The sequence below is a fragment of the Temnothorax nylanderi genome, unplaced genomic scaffold, assembly GCF_030848795.1.
Source record: "Temnothorax nylanderi isolate EJ_2023f unplaced genomic scaffold, tnyl_v1.0 TNYL_tig1273_pilon, whole genome shotgun sequence".
Taxonomy (NCBI): Eukaryota; Metazoa; Arthropoda; class Insecta; order Hymenoptera; family Formicidae; genus Temnothorax; species Temnothorax nylanderi.
In genome coordinates, this window is record NW_027250335.1 from 1 (window position 1) to 26,245 (window position 26,245).

The 26,245-nt window shown below is 36.8% G+C and overlaps 1 protein-coding gene across 1 annotated transcript; it reads left to right on the plus strand.

Moving 5' to 3' along the window:
- The first annotated feature begins 9,837 nt into the window (after nucleotides 1-9,837).
- Nucleotides 9,838-11,702, plus strand: LOC139787107 (uncharacterized). The gene is made up of 4 exons (XM_071726195.1): nucleotides 9,838-11,028; nucleotides 11,097-11,303; nucleotides 11,401-11,574; nucleotides 11,685-11,702. Exons 1-4 carry the CDS (start codon nucleotides 10,816-10,818, stop codon nucleotides 11,700-11,702), a joined length of 612 nt encoding a protein of 203 aa, XP_071582296.1. The 5' UTR covers nucleotides 9,838-10,815.
- The last annotated feature ends 14,543 nt before the right edge of the window (nucleotides 11,703-26,245 follow it).

Sequence of the window (26,245 nt, forward strand, 5' to 3'; positions counted from 1 at the left end):
GTTTCTCGCAACTTTTATTTGTCGTCGCGTCTCCAGTTTCTCGACAACAGGAGGAACTGTTTTACCCAAGCCTTCATGCAGTTCTGTAAGGACTTGCTGCGTATTGTATTGCAAAACTGCTCCCGCAATTCTAGCATTATAAGAGCCTCGTTTGCCAAAATGAATGCGCTTTCCGCCAATTTCTTTGCAGATTACCGAATTAAACAATTCTGCAGGATTTCGTTCATATTAAACAGCAAGCTCTCGCATGAGCACTTAGATACATAAGAGCACTCTCCATTTTTTGGTAGAGACCGTGCAGTTTCAGTAACGGTACGAGGTTTTTCTTCGTTTCACGGTCATCTTCGCATTTACGACCGCGTTCTTTACACCGTTTATGCTCACCAAACATATGGCTAAGAATGTTCAATATATCTTTTCTTAATTCCATAGCCTTCAAATGATGAGGTTGGTTTTCTTCTCTTCGTAAAGAAGTTACTTCCATTACCTCTTTTCGTATTGGTAAAATGTTACTCTTTATAACATTTCTAAGTGTTACAAAACCACGCTTCTGTTGCGTTTTTGGTTGTGTTGTTTCAGCCACGGTTTGTAATTTTCTGCACAAATTACGAAGCAGATGATTGGTACATTCTATTTTTTTTACCGTTATCATCACTTCGCGATACGGATTATTGTGGAGTATAGATTGATACACATTGCTGTCGCCATCGGCGATAACTGTTTATATATCAATCCATGCATTTCTGAGGCTACTGTTAAAACCTTCCGCAATGGCATCGCTCTCCATACTTGTGGAGCTTGCGTAGCGATCATAATTTTTGTAGCATTTATGAGCTTTCGGTTCACAATTATTTCGCTCCGCTACGTCGCATACCGTGCAATATTTGTGCGGATGCCAACGAAGAGAACTTTTTTTGTACGGTGACCGATTATGGCACCTACACCAGAAGGTGAATCGTAGGCTTTTGCCGTACGATCTCTTCATCCAACTGCCATCCGCAACAACTGTTATATACGGAATACCATTTATTGTTTCATTGTTTTCTATAGCGAGTTGTTTTTTCAACCTCGCCTGCCATTTTCATATTTTGCAAGGCCGTTTGTGCAAAATCATCGACTAAATTTTCGCGATATTTAATGTATGTCGCTTCAGCCATGCAAGGAATGTTCATGGCTGCACATTGCTCTTCCAGTTGGGCATAACCAGTTCCAACTGTGATTGTTCCGGCTACAGCAGCTTATTAATATCTAACAATTCTTCGGAATTGTGTGGGTTCCGACCAAATACTGGTTTTAAAGTGGCACATTTGACATTTGAAGAAGAATTGCGTGAGAAACCCACAGCGAACAGGAATTTACGAGTTTCCAATTTTTTAAATAGGCCACTCTATTCCTCGCGCATGATCATCAAATGTTCTATGCATTTCTTTCAAGAAAAAAGAAATGTCCATAATGTGACGACCTTCAGGCTCATGCTCTTGGATACGATTTATATCCATGCCTTTATTGTCGATGACAAGAGTATCGTTATTTTCGCAATAATGGACATTTTCTTACATACGTGGGGATTTTAATGTTACATCCGGGCACGTTTCTTGAGTACGAAGCTCTATATCCATCGTATCAGGAGTAATCAGTGATTCTACTGATTTCTGGACATTGGTAGATTCCTTCGTACCCTCAGTGCCTACACTTTCTCCTACACTTTCATCTACACTTTTTCCTACACTTTCATCTACACTTTCTCCTTCGCGTAGCCTCTGTAGTAACTGTCGCCTGCAAAAAATAATAAACATTAATATACACAATAATAAATAAAAAAACATTTTATAAAATATGATTGATGTGTACTAATTGTAAAACATGAACCTCTGAAAAATTACAACAGTCCTTTACTTCTTTATTATTATATATTTCAAATAAATACTTTGGGAATTTGTTATTGCCAATACTGTCAGAGCAGACGCTCCTGATTTTCAATGAAACCAGTACAGTCAGAACAGACACTTCTGGTATTTATTTCTAATTACCACATGCAACCAGTCCCGTCAAAATAGACGCTTCTGGTATTTGTTTCTAATTACTACTTTCCATGCAACCAGTGCTGTCGGAATAGACGCTTCTGGTATTTAGACATATAAACCCAGTCCCGTCAAAATAGACACTTCTGGTATTTGTTTCTAATTACTACTTTCCATGCAACCAGTGCTGTCGGAATAGACGCTTCTGGTATTTAGACATATAAACCAGTCCCGTCAAATAGACGCTTCTGGTATTTGTTTCTAATTACTACTTTACATGCAACCAGTACCGTCGGAATAGACGCTTCTAGCATTTTTTGTAACTACTATTTCACATGCAACCAGTACCGTCAGAATAGACGCATCTGGCATTATATTATTACAATTATTAGTACTAACTACAAAGATAACACTTGTATACAATTTTCAATTTAAGAAGTTACGCAAAGGACTGCATTTTTATTTTTCAGAAGTTCTACTTCTTCTAAATCACGAAAGACAATATCTAGAATTTTTAATATTACACTGATCAACATAATTATCACAACACTAAATTCATATCAAAATTTCGCATAACTTCAATAGGCATATCTCCGCGAGGAATTGTTGTATTTGAAAAACTTTTCTTTTAGTCTGTACTAAAAAACATTCGCTACATTTTATATTGTATTTATTTCACGATGGTTATCATGACATTTGCGAAAAAATTCATTTCATCCCGTACATTGCGTCAAATTATGCAATTTTTTGAAGACAAAATGTCCTTACTTAGATAGCAGAAGGTGACAAAAGTAATTTCAATATTTAGCGAATGTTCCTTGTACGGACTTTACCTTCTAAAAAATATTTCAAATACGAAAATTATGACAGAGTTATGCTTATTAGAAATTTCAATATGAATTTAGTGTTGCAATAATTTTGTTAACCAGTGTATTTTGACGTTATGTAATAATAAAAAAATAACATACTTATACAATTTTGAAAACCATTGTTTTATTATAAAGTTACAATGATTGAAGCATTTGTCTGCTACACGATGTATGCTTGAAATTACATTATGTACTAAAAGTAATAAGAAATTACATAAATGTTGAATTCAATAAAATACATGAGCTTTTCTGTCAAATAAGCTACTTTTTTACTTCGGGGTCTGAAATTTTTTGTTTGCCTGCTGAAAAATGACATCATCAAAATCTTCCTGTTTATAATTCATATTTTGGTTCTTCTGTCTACATTGTGTAGAAAAAATTATCGATAAAGTAATATAATTTTTTTGTTCTCATATACTCTCCAATATTTTAGTAACAAACTTTTTTATTTATACTGTTCTCTGTTGTCGTCAAAAAAACACGTAAAGGACGCCGCTCTTTTTTTATGTACTAGAAATCACAGAAGCACGTTACGCGCGCGCCATTTGGCTTTAAAATGTATTATACTGTTACTATTATATTATAACCACAAACTGTCAAAATATGCCATGACAGCCACTCATAAAGTAAGCGCAAATAGAGAACCAATCGGCATCGCGGAAAAGCGACAAAAAAATTGGTCTTGACTGATTTCTTAAAATTCCGTATACCATTAGACGTATCATTAGGTAGATGAAAACAAAAAAGATTTTTCAAAAAAATCACTTTTTCGAGTCGTTGAAGCGATATATCTGATAATGATGCAGAGTTCGTATTATACAATATTTTGAAATTTGCATTGTAAATCATTTATGTTAAAAAAAGAAAAAGATGTAACGATATCTAGAATTATGAAGGTTTCTCGATATTCTATTTGACCCAAAAACTCAGATTCGAGAAGTGCTTTCCATGACAAAGTTGAAATCATATCGTTTTCTATGTCAATCTTGTCATGGATTAATTATATATTTCCATACCAAATATTACAATAGTTTGATTGTATGTTACTCAGATTTATCCAATTCGTACTTTTCGAATATGCGTTTTTTGGTCAAATTGAATATCACGAGAAATCTCCAAAAACAAGAATATATACATATAATTCTACATATCGTTACATCTCTTTTTTTTACGCGTATTTTTTCCAATGCGAAACTCAAAATATCGTACAATACGGACTCAGTATCATTATAAGATATATCGCTTCAACAGCTCAAAAAAGTGATTTTTTGAACAAATTTTTTTGTAATTGATCTACCTAATGATACGTCTTATTGTATACGGAATTTGAAGAAAATCAGTCGAGATGTATTTTACATAGAAAAAGTGCGGAGTTCTTTGTAGTTTTTATTTTTTCTGTCTGTTTTATTTTTTCTGTCTCAAGACAACTATTGTTTAAAATATTCGTTAGTTCAATGTCTATTTAGACAAAGAAATTGTTTACCAACGATTGACAGCCAAGATATGAATCTTTCTATTGTGTAAATTATTAATTTTTTTGTCTGTAAAAGCAAGACAAATTTATTATCAACGCAAACGTTATTCCAAAAAAATCTGATACATCAGAAAATTTACAAATAAAATTTTGAAATAAGAAAATTTTATAATCACAAACTTTTATATCTTGACTGCTAATATAATAGCTGGTCCAACAATTTTCTTTCTGTACATATAGACATTGAGCTGAATATTTAAAAAAATTTTGTCAAAATTTATGGAGAAGTTGACAGAGAACAAATTAAAAAAAACAAGTTTTAGCAATTTTTTTTGCCGATAATAGAAAAAAATATAATAAAAAATTTATATCAATATTGGAGAGTATATAACAAAAGAAAAATTTTCATTTACGTTACTTAATTTATAAATAAATTTGTAAATAAATTATTTCTAAATAAATTGATAACAGTTTAAACAGAAACAAATATAATAAAGAAGAAATCAAATATTATTTCTTATAATTTCATAAATTTACATGAAAAATCAGAAGACATTTGATTGTGAGTTTTTGATTGACAAATGAAAAAAAAATTTTGAAAATATTTGAATCCATGAAGTAAAAAATACTTATTTGACAGAATGAATCATATATTCTAATATTTAAAATTATGAATTTCTTATTCTTTCAGTGTATCATGTAATTTCATGTTACGTCTCGTGGAAGACAAATGCTTATCATTTTCATTTATGATATTTTTATTTCACATTTTTTTGTATTTAATTGTAAATAGAAGTTTTGTTTAAATGTCTGTTGTGAGATACATGAATAGAACAGAGGTTCGGCAAGAAAATATACTTCTCGGCTTTTTTCAGCTGACTCCGTCAGAGCACTAGACTCCGTCTAGTGCTCCCCTTTATCTCATCGTCTCGCGCGCAGTCTATACGAGCCGCTCAAACGCATATAATTTGCAAAAATAGTTTCCCATGTCACTTATGAGGTAATATTGTTGACACGTTTCTTTTTTTAGTTGTATCTTCAGTAGGCCTAATCCACTGCTGACTGTAACGACTCTCAAATTAAACAGAAACAGAATTCAATAATTATTGAAATAAAAAAAATTCAGGCCAACTTTCGGAATCTTTTACAGGTGAGAGCGGAAACATCGATCTGCATATTGCATGTCGGTGATTAATTGGCATCGACGATTTTTACCGCGTCTTATGCGGCTTGATACGTGCAATATGCAGATCAATGTTCCCGAAAGTCGTCCTGAATTTTTTTTATTTTAATAATTATTGAATTCTGCTTCTGTTCAATTAGAAAGAGTCGTTTCAGTCATCAGTGGATTAGGCCTACTGGGGATACCACTTGAAAAAAAAACATGTCAACAATAGACACCTCATGGGTAACATGGAAGCTATTGTTTACAAATTATACGCGCCTGAGCTTCAAGCGGTTCGTAAGCCTTGTGTCCCGATACTAGAAATATCATATTTGAATAATTCAGCAATTGACCAATACGATTAGTTAATTCTTTCTCCGTTCGAGATCTCGGAGCGATTTCTAATAATGTGGACACAAGGCTGTAGACAGTGCGCGGGACAACGAAGTAAGCGCTAAACAGAGCCAGCTGAAAATCGGTCGAGAAATGCATTTCTTGCCGAGCTCTAAAATAGAATGTTCCAAAATACGCGCATCAAAGGACTGCAGTACAAAAATGTTGAAAAAGTGATCAATAAGTACGTGTCATTTTTAATTTCAAACAATATTCTTACAGGTATAAAGATTGGCCAACCATGTTATGAATCGTTGCTTGTCGTAAATCGTTCATTATTATCAATGTGTTTAGTACTCATGCCCTACATGAGCACATGAAAAAACAAATTAGGTTTCGCTTCTTGTGTATATAATACCACATGTTGCATGTTATAAAAATTGCAATTTTTTATTCATTAACGTTATCAATAACAAGTATTGAAATAAAGTACATTTATAATTCATTACTATTATATCAGTAATATATTATTGGTTACACAGAGAAATATTATAATTTGTGCCAATACGACAATATCAATATTAAAAAATATCAAAAACATTAGAGTATTTGTAATCTATTCGTTTACCTATATTTACCTATTATATTAGAAGTATTTTAATCTTTTTCTTTGATCGATAAATAATTGACAAAGCCAGACAGCCGAAATATGATTGGCCAATAATCTGTATACCTGTAAAAGTAGTACTTCTAATGGCAATTGTTTATACGACTTTTTTGACAATTTTCTTCTTTATGCTATTCTAATTCACGAATGTAAATACACCATTGTACAAAAAATATAAATACAAATCAGTAGTAAACAAAAACTACTGCGCTTCGAGCGCACACGTACATGGCTCCTTCCATGTGTGCACTAGTCGAGCTCAGTTGTGCAGCGACCAGCAGCGACGGAAAATCGCGCCTCGCGCCTCGCAAGATTCGCGATCATGTCGCGCCGACCATATACTCGGAAAGGTAAGCGTATGTACATATAAGTCGTATTTCTTATATAAAATGTAAGATATACATATATACATACATTTACATAATATTAAAAGTAATAATTTTCTTTTTTTTTATAGCAAAAAGCGAAGGTGCTGATGCGACGGCAACGGTATCATCGCCGTCGCCGTCAATATCAGTAAACGTGCCGACGGCGACGGCGACGAACCCATCGGCAACAACATCGGCAGGAATGCCGTCGGCGACAACGTCGGCAGGGATGCCGACAGCGACGGCGATGATCCCGCCAGCGTCAACAGCGGTAGGGATGCCGACAGCGACGGCGATGATCCCGCCAGCGTCAACATCGGCAGGAGTTGCCGTCGGCGACAACGTCGGCAGGGATAGCGACGGCGATGATCTCGCCAGCGTCAACAGCGGTAGGGATGCCGACAGCGACGGCGATGATCCCGCCAGCGTCAACAGCGGTAGGAATGCCGACAGCGGCGGTGATTCCGTCAGCGTCAACCTCGGCGGGAATGCTATCAACGTCAACGGTTGCATTACGCAAGGTAAGAGCCTGTTCACACGAGGCGTTTTGCCGCGCGAATGTTGCACGATTTCCGCCACGCGTCAATGTTCGCATGAAGCCCGGTCTACATAGGCCGCAATTCGCAAAACGCAAGACACACGCACAGTCTACATGTCAATGTAACCTCTATACACAAAGGATATGCGTATCGTAGACACTCGTCCGCTTCGCATACGTGCGTATGCACGCGTTGTCGCACCTCGCCTTGCAATAGCGCGATTCGTGCAAACGTCGGCAGCAATCGCGCGGCAAAAATGCCTCGTGTGAACAGGATGTAAGTGGTATTCGTTCGCCGGGTTGTCCGCGCGCCCGTTTGTCCGTTTGATCGCCCGTTCATCCGGTCGCCTGTCTTTCTGTTCATTCGCCGAGTTATCCGCGCGCCCGTTTGCCCGTTCGATAGTCCGTTCATCCGGTCGCCTGTCTTTCCGTTCATTCGCCGAGTTATCCGCGCGCCCGTTTTGCCCGTTCGATCGCCCGTTCATCCGGTCGCTTGTCTATCCGTTTATTCGCCGTTATCCGCGCGCCCGTTTGCCCGTTCGATCGCCCGTTCATCCGGTCGCCTGTCTTTCTGTTCATTCGCCGAGTTATCCGCGCGCCCGTTTGCCCGTTCGATTGTCTGTTCATCCGGTCGCCTGTCTTTCCGTTTATTCGCCGAGTTATCCACGCGCTTGGTTGCCCGTTCGATCGCCCGTTTATCCAGTCATTTATTTGCATGTTCGTCCATTGTTCTTAGATTTGTTCACAGGTTCGTTCGTTTGCTCACGCATACCCTATACATATAAATATAAAATATACGCACATGTACGCATGCACGTACGCGTACATTTGTATTTATATATATAAATACAAAATGAAACGACTATTTCATTTGTCGTACGACAAATTTTTCAAGCATGTTGATTAATTGTAAGATAGAAAGTTCTCGAGCCTGTTATGTAGAAATTTTTTACTTTGTAGCTAAGCTTAAAAAATTTGTTTACGACAAATGAAATATTACTCTAAAATTATATTTTTCAGTATTTGAATCAAGCGGTGCGTTCGGGCGGTCCAGAAGAAAGAGCGGAGAGAGCGAAACATGGCGAGGTACGATGCGCAGCCAGTCTATACTCCGTCGGCGTACCTGTCGCGCGCACCTGCAGTCTACACACCACCGCCGCTAGTAGCGTATGCACCGCCACCGCCACCGCCACCGCCTCAACCAACGTATGCACCGCCGCAACTAGCGTATACACTGCTGCAATTAGCGTATACACCGCCGCAAACCAGCGTACGCACCGCCGCACAGTGGTCTATTTCCCGAAAAAGGTGAACTTTATTCAAAATTGGGACTTGCACGTATGAAGTTTAAACTTGAGGGTAATAATGTCCTATATAACCTTTGTGATTTGAGGTACTAACTGGGTTGCATAACTTTAAGGAAAAGATTACAGAAACTGAAAATAGCCAAAATTTGTATTTGTCTTTTAACATTATTTTTTAAAAAAGAATATAAAGATCAGAATACCATTGAGTAGTACAGCGTTTTTCGACAATAAAAAACATTAATTATTCACCCCTTCCACTTTTCATCGCGTTCACGCTGCAAGTAGCGTAGGCATTCGTTTTCTAAAGTTGTCGTCCCTATTATGTTTGGAAGGACGTTCCAGGATTTTATGCAAAAGGTCTAGTTGTATTCAGTAAGGCTAAAACTAACAATCTATACTTAATTTAGCTGCGGATAGGTGCGGATGTACTCGTGAACTCCTTTATAAGTTCAGCGATCTTCCAATAAATACAACGTTTTACGCGTTTAGTGTAGTCCGCGTGTTCAATAATATTTTCGTCAAAATCTTTTAAGGAGACGTTGTTTTTTTTTTTACCAAAACAACATTTATCGTAAATAATTAGCCAAATTTTACTTAAGAAAGGTATACGTCAATAGTAAGCGTGGGTCTTTGATGTCCGTACGAGATTTGACTTGCTCGGCATTTGTTGATATGGTGCGTTTTCCAAACAAGTGACACAAGTCGACACAAACATTGCTCTATCTTTCTTTTTCGGCAATGAGTAACAGACAAAACTACACGTTTGTCACTTGTGGGGCGCCAGACAGGCGCGATTGTCGGTTCTCAAGTTGCGCGCAGATATTGTTTTATCTCGGACGCCCTATATTGTCAGGTTATAGATATTAACGGAGGGTTAATATCTATAACATGGCCAATTATAAAGTGACGCGGCAAATGCTGCATAATCTAATGATGAATGTGAAATATGAAAAAAGTGATGGTATAGAAACTGTGAAAAAAAATTGTGTATTGGACTATTTACATACATTATTCAATACAAATGGTGATAAGAAAGCTGGAGCTGCATTGGTTACATATGTAAGAGAGAATTTCTTCTCGCCTTACTTCAAAAGTGGAAAGAAGTTAATCGTAGGCGAGATGTGTTTGAAAAGAAGTTAGCAAAATGGTTGCATGTAGAATTGGAGTTTCCCGATATTGTTCTTCGTTGTTTGCCTGGTTCGTCAACTTTAGAAGCTGATAATATAAGTAAGTTGTTTATACCAGATAACTTTAATTATGGCTGGATGTACATTCTTTTCTATTCGTAAAAAAACGGATATTCGTACATAAAAAGATCAACTGCTATTTACTACAATAATTGCAATCTTCTAGAAAAAAACGGTCGTCCTGAAGTAAGCTTTGACTTATGTACTACACCGGTGAAAAGACGGAAATCGAAAGCTCTGAGAGATGCGACCTCAACTGATATGTTGGTATTTTCAACAACGATGAAATTGAGAGAAGAAGGACACTATGCGTCTGCCCAATTGTTAACTGAAGCGACAACACCAACCCGAAGCAAAGGGAAACAGATACTGGAAAAATGGAAGAAGTCATCGGCATCGAAGCCATGTACTGCCATGTCACCCCAGAGGGCAATTTCGTTAATAATAAGTGAAAACTTAACAAAAAAACAGTATTTGACTTTGCGGCGTACTGCGCGGGAACATGGCCATGACTTATACCCGAGTTACAATAGTATTCTGGCTGCAAAAAATTCTTTATATCCCACGAATGTATCTATTACGGAGAGCAAATGCGAAGTATGTTTGATTTTGAAGTACGAACGTATATTTTTTACCTACACTTGATTACAAATTTAAGACTTATATTTAACATTTTCAACAGGTACCATTGCAGGATTTGGTAGACAAAACCTGTGAAAGTATCGTTGACAGTTTGCCACCATTATCAGAAGTTAAAGAAGGCCTCACGTTGACCTGCAAATTAGGATTCGATGGGAGTAGTGGGCACTCGCAATACAAGCAGCGGACATCGAAGAATATTTCTTTTGAGAGCGTTTTTATCACTTCCATTGTACCGATACAGCTGATGGATAGCTCGAACACTGCTATATGGAAAAATCCTAGACCTTCTTCAACCCGATTTTGTAGGCCGATAAGAGTACAGTGGTTGCACGAAACAGATGAAGTTTCGAAGGCGGAAGAAGCGTACCTCAATCAACAAATTGACCAGTTGAAGCCATATGAATCAAAAATCGGTCAAATCAATTTTTCTATGCATTTAACCATGGTAGATGGAAAGGTATGGTAGATAAATATATAGATTACGAAGATAAAACACTGACTTATTAACATAATTGTGTATTTTAGGTATGCAATGCTTTAAGTAATTCATCCGCAATGTGTTGCTACATATGTGGTGCCACGCCTAAAGAGATGAATTTTATTCTGTCTCTTCGGAGTCGATCTGTTAACACCGCAAAATTCCGATTTGGTTTATCGGTACTACATGCACATATTAGATTTTTCGAATGCCTGCTTCATATTGCGTACCGCCTTGATGTAAAAACTTGGAAGGTAAGTCGAGTGGTTGGTACAATAATTTATTGTAGTTGGTAGCAACATACTAGTTGTGCAGTGCATTCTAAAGCTATATTTATGATTATTTTTGCAGGTATCAAAAACAATAAAGCCTTTAGTGAATGAAAGAAAGAAAAAATTGCAGGACGCATTCCGAGAGAAGATGGGGCTCCTCGTCGACATACCAAAGCCAGGCTTCGGCACCAGCACGATGGAAATACCGCCAGACGTTTTTTTAAAAATCCTAAATTGTCTGCCGAAATATCTGGTAAATATCATAACTAAAGTACAGTTAATTATTTTAAATATGATCTCATAATCTGTAATATGGTTGGAACATAATAACTCAGTTTATTATTTTGTACATTATATTTTTAGGTATCGATGAAAATCTGATTAGGCGTTTCGGCGTTATTCTTAAAGCCATGAGTGCTGGATTGCCAATAAACGTAAAAACTTTCGAAGTATATTGCCTGGATACTGCAGAAACGTACGTAAAGTTATACAATTGGTACTACATGCCTGCATCCGTCCACAAGATTTTGATTCACGGACCTGCTGTTATTCAAAACTTTATGGTGCCGATTGGACAGCTGAGTGAAGAGGCAGCCGAATCGAAAAATAAAGAATTTAAATTTTTTCGGGAGTATTTTACAAGGAAGAGCTCCCGAGAAAATACAAATGCGGACCTATTTAATAGACTCCTTCTGAGTTCCGATCCGCTTTTAAGCACAATATCTTATAAAAACTTGCCAAAAGAAAATAGTCACAAATAGATCCAGAGATAAACAATCTATTACTCATAGAAGAAAATCAGGCTGAAGGTAGTTGTTACTGTACATCTATGTATATTTGACCTCGCACTTACGATTACAAGGACAATAATAAACTCATTATTATATTACAGATCGGGCTCAACAAGAAGGAGAAGATGATGATGACGATTGCGATTACGAAGAGGAGGAAGAGGAGGAGGAGCAAGAAGAAGAAGATAATGATAATGATGAAAGAAATGTCAAATAAATAAATAAATGTACCATAAAAAACCAGATTTTCAATATAATTGTAATTGACATACTTGCTAATAACATATAGTTTTTTAAGTCATGACCCCTGTGGCACTTTTTGGTACAGGGTTAGCGCCATAACAACCTCAAAATTGGATTCAGCGACTCGAAAAACCCATTTGTTTATGTAATTGAAGTTGAAATGAGCTAATTCATAATTTTCAACGTTCTGACCCCCTGTGGCACATTTTGGTTAGGGTATGGAGCCAAAAAACCTTAAAAATGGATTTGCCATGTTTGAAAACTTAAGAAACACTCGATTTCATATGTCTAATGGTTACTGTGAATAAAGTTCACCTTTTTCGGGAAATAGACCACTGTGCGTATGTACATACGTGTGTACATGCATACACAGGAAAATATCAATTGTACTGCTTAAAAAAGCGATTACTCAATTTACTTTTTTTCTTTTAGTAAGTAACGGTTGTCTTTAAGAAAGAATATTTTCTTGATAATAGTCTTAAAATGTACAAATTTTAGAAAGAGTCTTTATCATGTACTTGAAAGAAGAATTTATACTCCTTCAAAGAACGTAATAAAATTTTATCAAAGAAAAGTCAAAATAATAAATAAAGTAATATGAGGACCCTCGAGATTAAAATAGGAGAAGTCAAGGCTATGAGGGTCAGACGCAGATCACAGTGCGTAATATCAGAAATAACTGATTTATTCGTCGTTTTGATACATTACATCGATCCGTACGTTTCGGCTCAGTTTTGAGCCATCTTCAGCGGTAATTACAGAAATTAAGTTACACGTTCTCCAATTTCACGTTCACAATTACACGTTCTCTACAATTAAGTTACAAAGCACGATTTGACACCGTCTCAAAATGACACGGATTTTTTGCATCATGCATATGTCACGGTTTTGAGCAAATTGTAATCCATGCTCATGAACTTTAGTCGTTGGCAAATCGGGGTTTTACTATTGGTACATGCAATATTGTGACGGTGTCAAATCGTGCTTTGTTATAATCCTCGCCGGTGTGTTGACCTACGACATGCCTCTTCTTGCAAGACCTTCCATATCATTGCTGTGCATATGTCGTGTCGATAAGATCGTCAAGTCTTCTCGCAGAGAGTATTCATTACGTACATGGCTCTGTATTCCACGTTTTTCAGACCGAATGGTGAGTTTCCTAAGGGATCTTTTAATATCCCAACATTAATTGAACAAATTTACAGATATGGATCAATTGGTCTATGTTTCTGATACTTTGAATCAGTAAACTCACCATACGGTACGGAGAACGTGTAACTTAACTTCTGTAACTACCGCTGAAGATGGCTCAAAGCTGAGCCGAAACGTACGGATCGATGTAATGTATCAAAACGACGAATAAATCAGTTATTTCTGATATTACGCACTGTGATCTGACCCTCATAGCCTTGACTTCTCCTATCAAAATAATTAGCAAATCGAATTTTTGTTTTAATTTTATATTCTTAACTGAAGAACTAAATAATTAAAATTTAGAATATTATGTATTTTAAGTAATATTATCAAGAAAACATTTTTTGTAAAGATCATCGTTACTTAAAAGAAGAGAAAACTGAGTAATTGGTTTTCTTAGCACTAGAATGATATTTTTTTGCGTGTGCGTATACGGCACGCCATTTTACTATTTAATACCATCATAAAAATTCTACCAAATTAAATTGATACTCAAAGAAAAGAAATTATTATTATGTCTAGACATACTTATAATTCATCGAATTATTATTAAGCTATAATTGAAAATGCAGAATTACAATTATGTCTAGACAAAATATTAATTCTGAATTTATTTTACGTTATGACATAAAAAATTTTCGGGAATTAAAATTATGTACATAATTGTAATTCCCGAATTTTACTTATGTACGCAATTTTAATACTTGAATTTCTATTATGTACACAATTGTAATTCTGGAATTACTTTTTTTCTTTTGGTAAGTAACGGGGTTCTTTAAGAAAGAATATTTTCTTGATAATAATGTTAAAATGTATTCATCACTTTTAGAAAAAGTCTTTATCATGTACTGGAAAAAAGAATTTATACTCCTTCAAAGAACATTATAAAATTTTATCAAAGAAAAGTCAAAATAATAAGCAAATCGAATTTTTGTTTTAATTTTATATTCTTAATTGAAGAATTAAACAATTTGAATTCAGAATATTATTTGTTTTAAGTAAAGAGAGTGATGAGTGTATTTTAAGATTATTGTCAAAAAAATATTCTTTGTGAAGATAACAGTTACTTAAAAGAAGAGAACTAAAATGGAATAATTGGTTTTTTTTAGCACTAGAATGATATTTTTTGCGTGTGAATTGTGCGTACATGAATAGCAATCGCGATATAAGATCGCGAGCCAAAAAATAATTATTTTTTTTTTCTGTGGCAAAAAAATGATAGAGCGCTATCATTTCCACACACCACCTTGCGGCAGATAGCATGGCGTATTTTTTTAAGTGGTATCTCCTTTGTAGGTCTAATCCACTTTGTATTAAAATATTCTCATATTTTAATGAAAAAACTGTTCGAAGTGCCTTCCTCGTTCTCGTATACAGAGTTCGGCCCTTCGATTAATATTGCGCGTCGCGCGGTGCGCCATTTCCGGCGTGATGGTATCGAAAAGCTGCGAGAATTTCTTCTCGTACCTCAGTTTCTGTACCACCACGCCGGTGTACTCGACTAAATCTTTGATGTAACCCCAAACGAAATAGTCGAGCACGTTAATATCCGGCGACCGCGCCGGCCAAATGATTGTGCCACCTCGACCCATCCATCTGTCCAGATATCGCGCGTCTAAAACATTTCGCGCCTGTCGCGAAAAATGCGCATTTTCCAATACGATGGGGCTCCTGCGGATTTTTCGCGAAAGGCGCGAAATGTTTTAGACGCGCGATATCCAGACAGATGGATGAGTCGAGGTGGCCTAATCATTTGGAAAATGGCACTTCGAACAGTTCTTGCATTAAAATATGAGAATATTTTCATGCAAAGTGGATTAGACCTACTGGGGGGGTACCACTTAAAAAAATGCGCCATGCTATCTGCCGCAAGGTGGTGTGTGGAAATGATAGCGCTCTATCATTTTTTTGCCACAGAAAAAAAAAATAATTATTTTTTGGCTCGCGATCTTATATCGCGATTGCTATTCATGTACGCACAATTCACACGCAAAAAATATTATTCTAGTGCTAAAAAAAACCAATTATTCCATTTTAGTTCTCTTCTTTTAAGTAACTGTTATCTTCACAAAGAATATTTTTTTGACAATAATCTTAAAATACACTCATCACTCTCTTTACTTAAAACAAATAATATTCTGAATTCAAATTGTTTAATTCTTCAATTAAGAATATAAAATTAAAACAAAAATTCGATTTGCTTATTATTTTGACTTTTCTTTGATAAAATTTTATAATGTTCTTTGAAGGAGTATAAATTCTTTTTTCCAGTAAATGATAAAAACTTTTTCTAAAATTTGTGATGAATACATTTTAAGACTATTATCAAGAAAATATTCTTTCTTAAAGACAACCGTTACTTACTAAAAGAAAAAAAGTAAATTGAGTAATCGCTTTTTTAAGCAGTAGAATTGATATTTTTCTGTGTACATGTATGCATGTACACACGTATGTACATACATACGTACGCACAAAAAATTTTTCTATGCTGTTAGAAAATTTTATTTTTATTTTAAAAAGGCGAGAAACTATCATCGCTCAGGACGGGGGTCCAGCGTTACGCGCCGCTCGTGCGTAGCCATCGCCGCTTGTAATAAACAATTGCCCGCGCGCCGATCGCGGGGCGGCCGCATCTCGCCGCGCGCTTGCATTTGGCGGTGGGCTGGGCTAATACGTCGATTTTTAATCATTAATAACTCATCAACTATTGCGAAAATTGCAAAATGGTACATGTCTTTTCGACTCAGTTTGGTCCGCTCTATCTGGATACGAGCAAAGTACCAAACATTCAGGGACACCCTGTATATATGCGCAAGATATGTGTGCGTATGAAATCAGTCTTATGTATGTGTATTTTTCCTTTTCTTTCCTTTCTCTGATAGACGGATCGTGGGGGATGCGTCAGTTATTCGCTCATCGGAATGCTGGGCGCATCCCATTCGTATAAGTAGTTTGCCTAGATCACTTAACTTATCCTCACTTTCAGGATCAGGGCTGAGGTTGACGATTGCGCCTTCATCTCTGAGTGGCTCGGGGATCCTCATCCATCCACTCGTCTTTCTAGTAGGAGCTTGGCCAGTCCGTTGATCCTTCGAGGCCACCTCGTCCTTGACTTGACAGGCTGGATGTTGGGAAGCCCACAAGGAAGAATGTAGATGTCAAATATGGGGCGCTGGATATTTCTAATCACTTAAGCAGGATTGTTGATTTGGACCGTGGTTTCTTTTGTTGTCCCTCTCTCTTGCAGTGGTTTCGATCGATTGGATATGGGTGGGTGGGTGATTAACAGTTGGCCAGCTGCATCATCTTATCAAATTCTTCGTAGTCGTGATTATTATTCGCTTACTTGTTGAGAGGCAGTTCTGATATGGGAAATTCGCAATCGGTTGGGATGTACAACTCGACTATTTTTCTTGATTCTGATTTTCACATTGTTTCTATTTAATATTTCCAAAACTTCGTGAGGGCCGGTGTATTGATCTCCAAATTTTCCCGGTTTAGGCCCTTTTAGTAAAAACACATGGTCTCCAGGCTTGAAGGTTTGAGGGTTGATTTTCTTATCGTAGTGTTTCTTGGATTTAAATTTGGCTTAAACGACGTTTTTTCGAGCGTTAGTCTGTATATTGTGAAGCTGTGTGGCAAGATTTATTAAATATTCGTTGTAATTGGCTAATTTATCCTCTGGATTCAAGGGTTCGTTTGATGGAATTCTTGCAATTTTACCGAAGACTAATTCATATGGAATGTGTTTCGTCGCTTCGTGTACACTGGTATTATAATTAAACATTGCTAAGCCAATCCATCTATCCCATTGCTTTGTTCATTTGCATACTGTTTTAAATATTCACCTAACGCGTGGTGTGATCTTTCCAATGATCCGTTCGATTGAGGGTGGAAGGCAGTTGTGCGGAACTTACGGATTCTGTATATTCTGGCGAGCTTTTTCATTAAATCGCTAATAAAATTTCTTCCTTGGTCTGTCAATATTGCTTTAGGTGCTCTTAATACGCAGATAAATCTGTCTACGAAGACTTCTGCTATTGTTTCGGAAGTCTGATTTGGTAAAGGTATTCCCATGCAGAATTTGGTTAATTGGTCTTGTAATGTAAGAACATATTCATTGCCGTTTTCAGTGGTGGGAAGAGGTCCTACAATATCCATGGCTACTTTCTCAAAAGAAGATCCTGGAGTGTCGGTAATTATCATGGGCTGTTTAGTTTTTACTCGTACTAGTTTTTTCAACTGACATTGTAAACATTGTTGTATATATCGTTGAACGTCAGATTTCAAATTTTCCCAGTGATAATTATGTTTTATTCTATTATAGGTTTTCGTGACTCCTCGGTGTCCTCCGGTAGGTAAACAGTGCATTTCACTGATTATGATGGGACGGAGATCTTTAGGCGGATATTTAATTAGTCCATTACATATAATTAATCTGGTTGCTGAGTCCATAAAGGTAATTCGTAGGAGAGTTTTAATATTGCTCCACGGTACATTATTCACAAAATCTGTTTTCGCGATGCTGAGTGTTTCTAAGTTTAATTTGTCGGCAACGTTTCGTAAATCTTTTATCGTTGCGGTGATTTGTGTAAGAGTCATAGTCGGGCCTTCCCGTTCCCCTTCACTGATAGGCAAGGCTATATGGTAATATTTTTTATACCTTACGGCCTTTGCTTTACCTAAGGTAAGCGGGCCTAAGCGTGGGATCTCGTTTCGTTCGAACAACTTTTGTGATCCGGAATCTAATGGTTTCCCACTAGTGTCGACGAAATATGCCACGTTATCTTTACGTAAAAATAGCAAATCAGGAGTTTCTATTATATTACCTTTGAGTGTTTGAGAATCAATAATGGTAGGTTTTTTAATTGGAATATCTGAGTCGCTTAATTCGTCTTCTTTATCGTTTCTTTCGTTATCTTCAGCGTCACTGTCTTTATCTGGTGGATCATTTCTATCTTCTATATCCTCGATTTCATCTCCTTGGTCCTGTGAATTATTAAGTAATCTTCCTTGTTGTGCATGTATATCTCTCGTCGTCTGGCTTCGGGTTTGCATTCTATTGTAATTAGGGAGATCGTGGATCAGTGCTCTTTCCACAATTTTTAGTTTTGGCGGCTCACACAATTCTTCTTGCGTGAAGGGTATAGAATCTGTATTCCCACCAGGTGGATCATTATTAGGTAATAATTCTTCTATTTCTCCGTCTGAGAGATACAGATTGAAGTTTTCGTCTTCCTCTTGTTCGTCGGATTCTTCTAGCATTTCGGAAATTATTGCTGCGTCTTTCGGATTATTAGGATTCAGAAGCTTTTTGTGATTAATTATGTTGCAGTCTGCTTCTTCGAAATTTGCTGGGTTTCTAGATAAGGCATCGGCATTTACGTTAGTTTTGCCTGCTTTATATACTACATCGTATTCGTATTCTGCTAGTTTCAATCTCCAACGGAGAATTCTCATATTTGCGTCTTGTGCGGTTTTAAACCAAAGTAAGGGCTTATGATCCGTAACTAAAGTGAATTTTCGTCCGTATAAGTATGGTCTGAAATGTTTAACGCAATATATTATCGCTAGAGCTTCCTTTTCATAGGTATCGTATTTCATTTCATTGTCGGTTAAAGTTCGTGACGCGTATGCTATTGGTCGGTCCCTATTTATTTCTCCCTGCGACAAGATGCCTCCTACGGCAATTCCAGATGCGTCAGTAGTTACAATGAAGGGTTTCGAAAAGTCAGGATATTGCAAGACTGGTTCTTGGCATAATTTCTGCTTCAATATTTCGAAAGACTCTTCTTGAACTGATGTCCAATTAAAATGCGTATCGTTTTTTAATAGGTTTGTTAAGGGTTTGGCTAATTTTGAAAAATTTGGTATAAATTTCCTGTAGTATCCTGCTAATCCAAGAAATTGTTTAATATTTTTCGGTGTTTTTGGCCTAAGAAATTGTCTCACGGCTTCTAACTTTTTTGGATCGGGTTTAACTCCATCACTACTTATTATGTGTCCTAAGTATGTTACTTCAGTTATAAGAATTCACATTTATTGGGCTGTAATTTTAGATTAGCTTGGCGGAGTCGTTCCATTACTAAATTGTATCTCCTTTCGTGTTCCTCTAATGTAGGAGCGGAAATAATGATATCATCCATATAGATAAACACACCTTCTATTTCTGTTAATATTAGATCCATTACTTGCTGAAAAGTAGCGGGAGCATTCTTTAACCCGAAAGGCATTCTCTCGAATTCATAATGGCCATTAGGAGTCGTAAATGCCGTTTTATGGCTATCTGCGGGGTCCATTTCTATTTGGTGAAACCCAGAGGCGAGATCACATACTGTGAAATACTTTGCATTGCCTAATTGATCAATAATTTCGACAATATTTGGTAATGGGTAGGCATCGCCCATAGTCTTTTCGTTCACATCCTCGGAAATCTAATACCATTCTCCAACGTTTGTTTCCCTTCGAGTCTTCCTTTTTTGGCACGATCCAAATGGGTGTATTGTAAGGTGACTGAGAAGGTTTTATGATCCCTGCCTCTAATAGTTCTTTTACTTGCTTATTTATCTCTTCTTTATGGACTTGTGGAAATCTGTATTGTCGAGTATTTATAGGTCGATCATCTGTTGTTGGTATCTGATGTCGCAATACATGAGTTGCTGTTAATTTTTCTCCTGGAATATGGAATCGATCCTGACTGTTACTTATAAGTTTTATAATACTTTTCCTTTCTTCATTATTTAAATGCTCTAGTCGTAATAACTTTATAATTTCAGCAAGTCTATCCTTCTTAGGTTCTCCGGATGATACAAAACATTCTCGTGGAATAACGTCGTTACTTGATGTTTCAGGCGTTAATTGATGTTGCTTTGGTTTACGTCTGTACCTGAAATTTTCCATTATTTCTCGGAATCGGGTTTGTGTGTATGCTAAAGTTCTTGCAGACGGTTTATTTTTCCTGTTGAATTCATAAATGTTTTCCATCTTAGGATTATATAATTTGACTCTTCTTATGAGTTCTCCAATAGTAATATGAGAGGTATTCTTTTTATTAATATCGCTTCTTATGGGTATTCCAACCCTTGGAAAATTTATTTTTTCTGAAGAGCTCTTATTCTTTGGCTCCTTTAAACAATTTCTTGTCGTATTGCATAGTGAGGTTTAGTTACTTACCTCCTCGCAATCGATGGAAGTAGAATATACTAGAGGAGTCTGGAAACTTCCTTCTGTAATTATAGGATTGTTTAAATCTTCTGGAGAGGTTTGGTAACTTGCCCCTCCGCAGATTTTGGAATCCTGTGGAGAGGTTTGGTAACTTCCCCCTCCGCAGATTTTGGAATTATTTAATATTTCAGGAGGGGTTTGGTAACTTCCCCCTCCAAGGATTTTGGAATCGCGTGGAGAGGTTTGGTAACTTCCCCCTCCACAAATTTTGGAATTATTTAATATTTCAGGAGGTTTGGTAACTTCCCCCTCCAAGGATTTGGGAGTCTAGCGTTTCGGGGGAGGTTTGGAAACCTTCCTCTCGAGTGTCTAGATCAAGATTTTTATTTAACTCTTTATTTCCTCTCGTAGTTTTATTCTCAATCCTTTTCTTTAATTTTACTTTTCTTAATTCATTTTGGTTTTTATTTATAATTTTGTCTTTATTTTCCAAATCTACATGATCGTAATTGTTACTATTCTCATTTCCATTATTAATATTTTCCGTTTCTTTTTTATTTGTTCCGTCAAGCAATTTGCAAGTTGTTTGATCATCCTCCATCTGTTGGGGGTTAATTTGCATCTTTGTAATTTCTTCTTGGTTGTTTTGTCCTTTTATATTCAATTCATGATCATCGAACAATTCATTTAGAGGTTTAAGGCGCAGGATAGGTACTTGAACTTCTACCTCCTCATCCAGGGTACTTATAACATTTAAATATGCTTTTCCGGAAATATTTTCCACTATGGTGTCTCCCAGATAAATTCCGTGGGCTATCTTCAACCTTGGTATATATCCTATTTTTATCTCTGGATTTTCTATTCTCACATAAAACAAGGTTTCTAAGCGTGGATATGCTATAATGGTTTCTGGTGAAAAGAAAGGCACGTTAAATCCTGATACATTCAAACATCCTTTCGCATAATCTATCATTGAGGAAGTCTGTTCAAAGAAATCGTTACCTAATATACCGGCTTGTGGGATTGGCAAATCGTTTGATACTACGTGAAAAGTTACTTGTTCTCCGAAAAGAGGTAAGGTGACTTCTCCGAGGGTGTAAACGGGATATTCGTTTATGCCGCTTAATTGTAAAATTTTTGTGTAATTAACATCTTTGTTACTAGGTAAAAATTTTTCTTTAATTAGATTTGGCCCGGAACCGCTATCTAACATAAGAGTGACTTGAGAGGCCGGTTCACTAAACTTTATCTGGATGGTTGGCACGCGACGGTGTTTGTCGAGGTTTACCGTCACCGGTCGTATTGCTGAAGCGTTGTTATCTATTGAGTTTGAGATGTTGATGGGCGTGAGATCCGCTCTGACCCCTGTTGCACACCCGACTTCGAGGGGCCGCTGGAGTTTCCCTGCCTGCGATTGTTGCTCGCAATGCGTAATTCACAATTTTCGAGGAGATGCCCTTCTCCTTTGCAATAACGACAGAATAATGAGTTTTTGGCTGTTACATTTGACTCTATTTTAGCTCGGCAATTTCTAGCAATGTGTCCGAAATTATTGCAAATTTGGCAAACAATTTTCGGTTTATTTTCTACATTACGTTGTTCATTCTGTTTCTTCCAACAATTATTAGCTGAATGCCCCGTTTTATCGCACCATTGACAAATTATTGAAACTTTATTCTGGTTGTTAATATTCTGATTGTTGTTTGTTCTGCATGTCTTAGCGTCGTGGCCGGATTTAGAGCATAATTGACAAATAGGATGATTTCCTTGGACTAAATTAACAGGGCGTCGGACTTGAGGATCGCGGAGGCGACATTTGTCGGCGCCATGTCCACGTTTTTTACAAATCTGACATATTAAAATCTCAGTTCCCAAGGCGGTTTTATTATGTAACTGTTGGGGAGGTTGAGTCAATTTTCTACAATTAGAGGCTACGTGTCCTTCTTTAAAACAAATCTGACAGGTTTCGTGAGATTATGTAGCAATTGGTGGTTTAATTGATGTACTACTCGGTCCCTGTCGTAAATCCGTCATCTCGCGTAGCTCTCTCTCTCTCTCTCTCTCTCTCTCTATCCGTAACGCGTCGGCCACGGTGGCTTGGACGTCTAGATTTTTTGTTACTCTTTGCTTAATAGCCGGTTTTAATCCTCTAATAAAACATTTGCACATGTCTCTTTCTAAAGCTGCTTTAATATTCTGACCAGGAAGGGCATTTCCCGAATTTTTATGGGCTTCTAATATTTGTTTTCCTAATAACTTTACCCGATTCGCGTATGTTACTACGTCTTCCTCATTTTTTTGATAGATGCAACCTAACTCACCTTGTAATTGGTAAATATTTTTAGCAGTGCCATAAACTTGTTCTAAATATTTCGTTAACGAGGCTACTGTTTCGAAATCTTGACCTTGTATTGTACGGCGAGCTTCGCCTACAATTCGGGTTCTGATTATTTTAGTGAATTGAGGTTCTGCCTCATTGGGCAGCATGGCTTTCGCTTCTTCGCATCCCTCGATAAAATATGTTAACGGAATATTTTTTCCGTCAAAGAAGAGAACGGCCTCTACCGCGTATTTTAGTGTAGCGAAAGGGTTAGCGTGCGCCATTGTTCCTGCGATGCTTATAAAGGAATTATACTCGACTTGGCGTGCAGTTTGAATCGTTTATTCGAGGAATCATCGGAAAAGCGAAGAGTGAAATCGGACGTATCGGTTATGTTTTGTTTGTCCTCCGCAATATCGTCAACGTTTGGAGTGAAAGAAATTTGTCTAGGTGTAGGTTTAGCGGATGGAAGGGGGGTAGATGTGTATGGTGTAGAACTACTGAGTTTAATTTTGCCTTGGTTCTCTATGGCGTGTTTATAGAGATCGTTGACTTGATCTTTATCGGATTTTGACCTCGTATTCATTACCACTCTCGAAAAATCGCACTTTTCATCCCGGACGAGCCCCCAAAATTTAAGGTCTGTTACGTCAAACTCCGGAATTTGTAGATAGCAAGGAAAAGGCTATCTAGAGGAGGGGAGATAGGAAGACGTAACGAGATCTTATCGTATCTCGGGTGCACGCTGGAAAAGGCGCGTGCCTCGAGACGAGTGCACGTTTCGGGAAACTCCAGTCATGGGTCAACGTCCAGAAGGGACGCTATTACGCCTACTGAGAGTTTCGTGCACTCGTGGTCCTGTTTTCGGTCAAGGATATTATCCCTTTTACCGGGAATCGGACCTTGTGCGATCTTTGAGAGAGCGAGGGAGCTGAGGACGAGGTCTTATTCTAAGAAATGACTGGTATTCATTTTACAATTAATATACGTTTATTCATAACAAAATCATTTAAACATTTATTAATAAGGAAAAGATCTAGTAAAATTTAAGCGGAATATAATTATAACAGAGAAATAGGCAAATCATTATATACACATATATACGAGTGTGAGGTGTATGTGTGTGTGTGGGAAGGGGCGCGGGTGTTACAAAGGTGCGGAGGTCATCGAACAGGATTTAGAGGGAAAAGAATTTAAATTAACTTGACAGCCTGCTCGGATTATTACAGAATCATTATTAATAATAAATTTATATGTAAAAGAAGGAAAAGAGAAATTAAATGGTGTAATGTATGTGCATATTGAGAATCATGCAAATTAAACGGGGAATTGAAAACATTTATAATAAATTAAATGTGGGCTGTATGTCGGACCGCAATAAAAATAAATAAGCAAATATGTCGTGGTTAAATGTACATAATTATTTAATTATATATATATATATATATATATATATATATATATATATATATATATATATATATATATGCGGTCCGACATACAGCCCACATTTAATTTATTATAAATGTTTTCAATTCCCCGTTATATATTTGTAATATATATATATTACAAATCTGCGGTAGAGTTGAGACGAAATTTGAGAAATGAAATCCGAGGATTCGATAGACTTTTTGTAGGGGAAAAGGGTAAAGGTGAGAGAAAATTTGAAGAACTTAATACTTGCTGGCCTTTAGCGTTTTCTCTTCTCGACGGAGTTTCAAGATCTCGTGGCTCTGCAGATCGGTGGTGGTTTTCATCGGCATGGTGATTTCGTGTTGAGACTTAACGCGCACAGAATTTAGTTATAATAAATATAAAGTTGACGGCGCGGGTCGAGACCAGAAGCGATTGTATTATGAATCCCGTTGGACGCGGACTCTACTGTTTAGAATTTCGGAATGGGTGGGTGTCCCGCTGTCGCGGTTTATATATGATTTTCAGGGATGGGTTATCAAGGAATATGTCTCAACCTTTTGGTGGGTGACATGTTTTCCGATGATGACTCTAGTTAGTCATCGATTGAAAAACACGTTTTTCTCACGGATCGAGACGCTAAATCTCGAAATTTCTATCGTCTCGTCCTTATCTGTTTTCGTCTAGCGTGAAGTGTTTTTCACGAATTTTCGGCGGCGCGGGTTTCACAATTTCTCGTTGATCGAGACACTAGATTTCGGAATTTCTATCGTCTCGTTCTTATCTGTTTTCGTCTAGCGTGAAGTGTTTTTCCGAATTTTCCCCGGGAATGACGGCCTGACCGGCTATTGACCGGCCGTTGACCGGCGGCGCAGGTTTCACAATTAATATACTCATTGTTTGATTTTGCTGTTGGAAAGAATGGTGATTCATTATTATCAGTAACCTGCCCGCCGATCGACAAATATTATTCGGTTTTCGTCATCCCAAAAACAATTCTGTAGGAAAAACATCTTGCGAAAGGTTTTTATGAAAGAATGAAATCGCGAGGTCCACAGGACGTAACATTATTGTTTATATTCTTTCGATCGAGCTTATAGAATGTGCCCACGCATTTAATAAATAATATTTACAATTATAATCACACAATTATGGTTAAAGCAGGGAATACTTTATATTTATGCTTTCTAAAATATACAATTGTATATATACTTTTCAATATACCAACTATTCTCTGCTTTAAATAACTTTTCTTTCAATATACCAACAATTCACTGCTTTAAATAATTTTCCTTCGTTCATACATGTACTATTTCCGCATAAATATCAGTCATTTATGTCTATTAGTACTCAAAATAACTGCTATATTTTCAAACTTTTTTGTTTATAACTTTTTAATAAGAAACGAGCGCCGGCTAAAACTTTCTAAAGGTCACTCAGGAGGGTGACCTTGACAACATATGTCAAGGTCAAGGTCATCGGAGGTGCCTCCCCTAAAATGCATAATTACCAAAATTAATAACACATTTATAGTTATAGTAAAAAAATAATATATTATAAAACTTAAAAGTTATTGTACAAATACAAAAAGAGCAATCACGTACATTTTTGTTTTTTACAGAAATCGGAAACCCCTTTACTATTAGCAATTTTTCTAATTCTATTACATTCTTTAGTTCTGTCTACCCCTATTTCATATACTTTTGGTAAAAATTCGGTCAACTAACGAATAAGATTCGGTCCACTAACGAATAAGATTCGGTCAATTATTTCCCGAAAAATTAGAAGAATTAGAAAAA

Excerpts from the sequence above, each read along its gene's own strand:
- LOC139787107 (XM_071726195.1), top strand. The coding sequence starts at position 10,816 with ATGGATAGCTCGAACACTGCTATATGGAAAAATCCTAGACCTTCTTCA. Across the intron at positions 11,029-11,096 it reads TAACCATGGTAGATGGAAAG|GTATGCAATGCTTTAAGTAA; the intron begins GTATGGTAGATA and ends TGTGTATTTTAG. Across the intron at positions 11,304-11,400 it reads TTGATGTAAAAACTTGGAAG|GTATCAAAAACAATAAAGCC; the intron begins GTAAGTCGAGTG and ends TTATTTTTGCAG.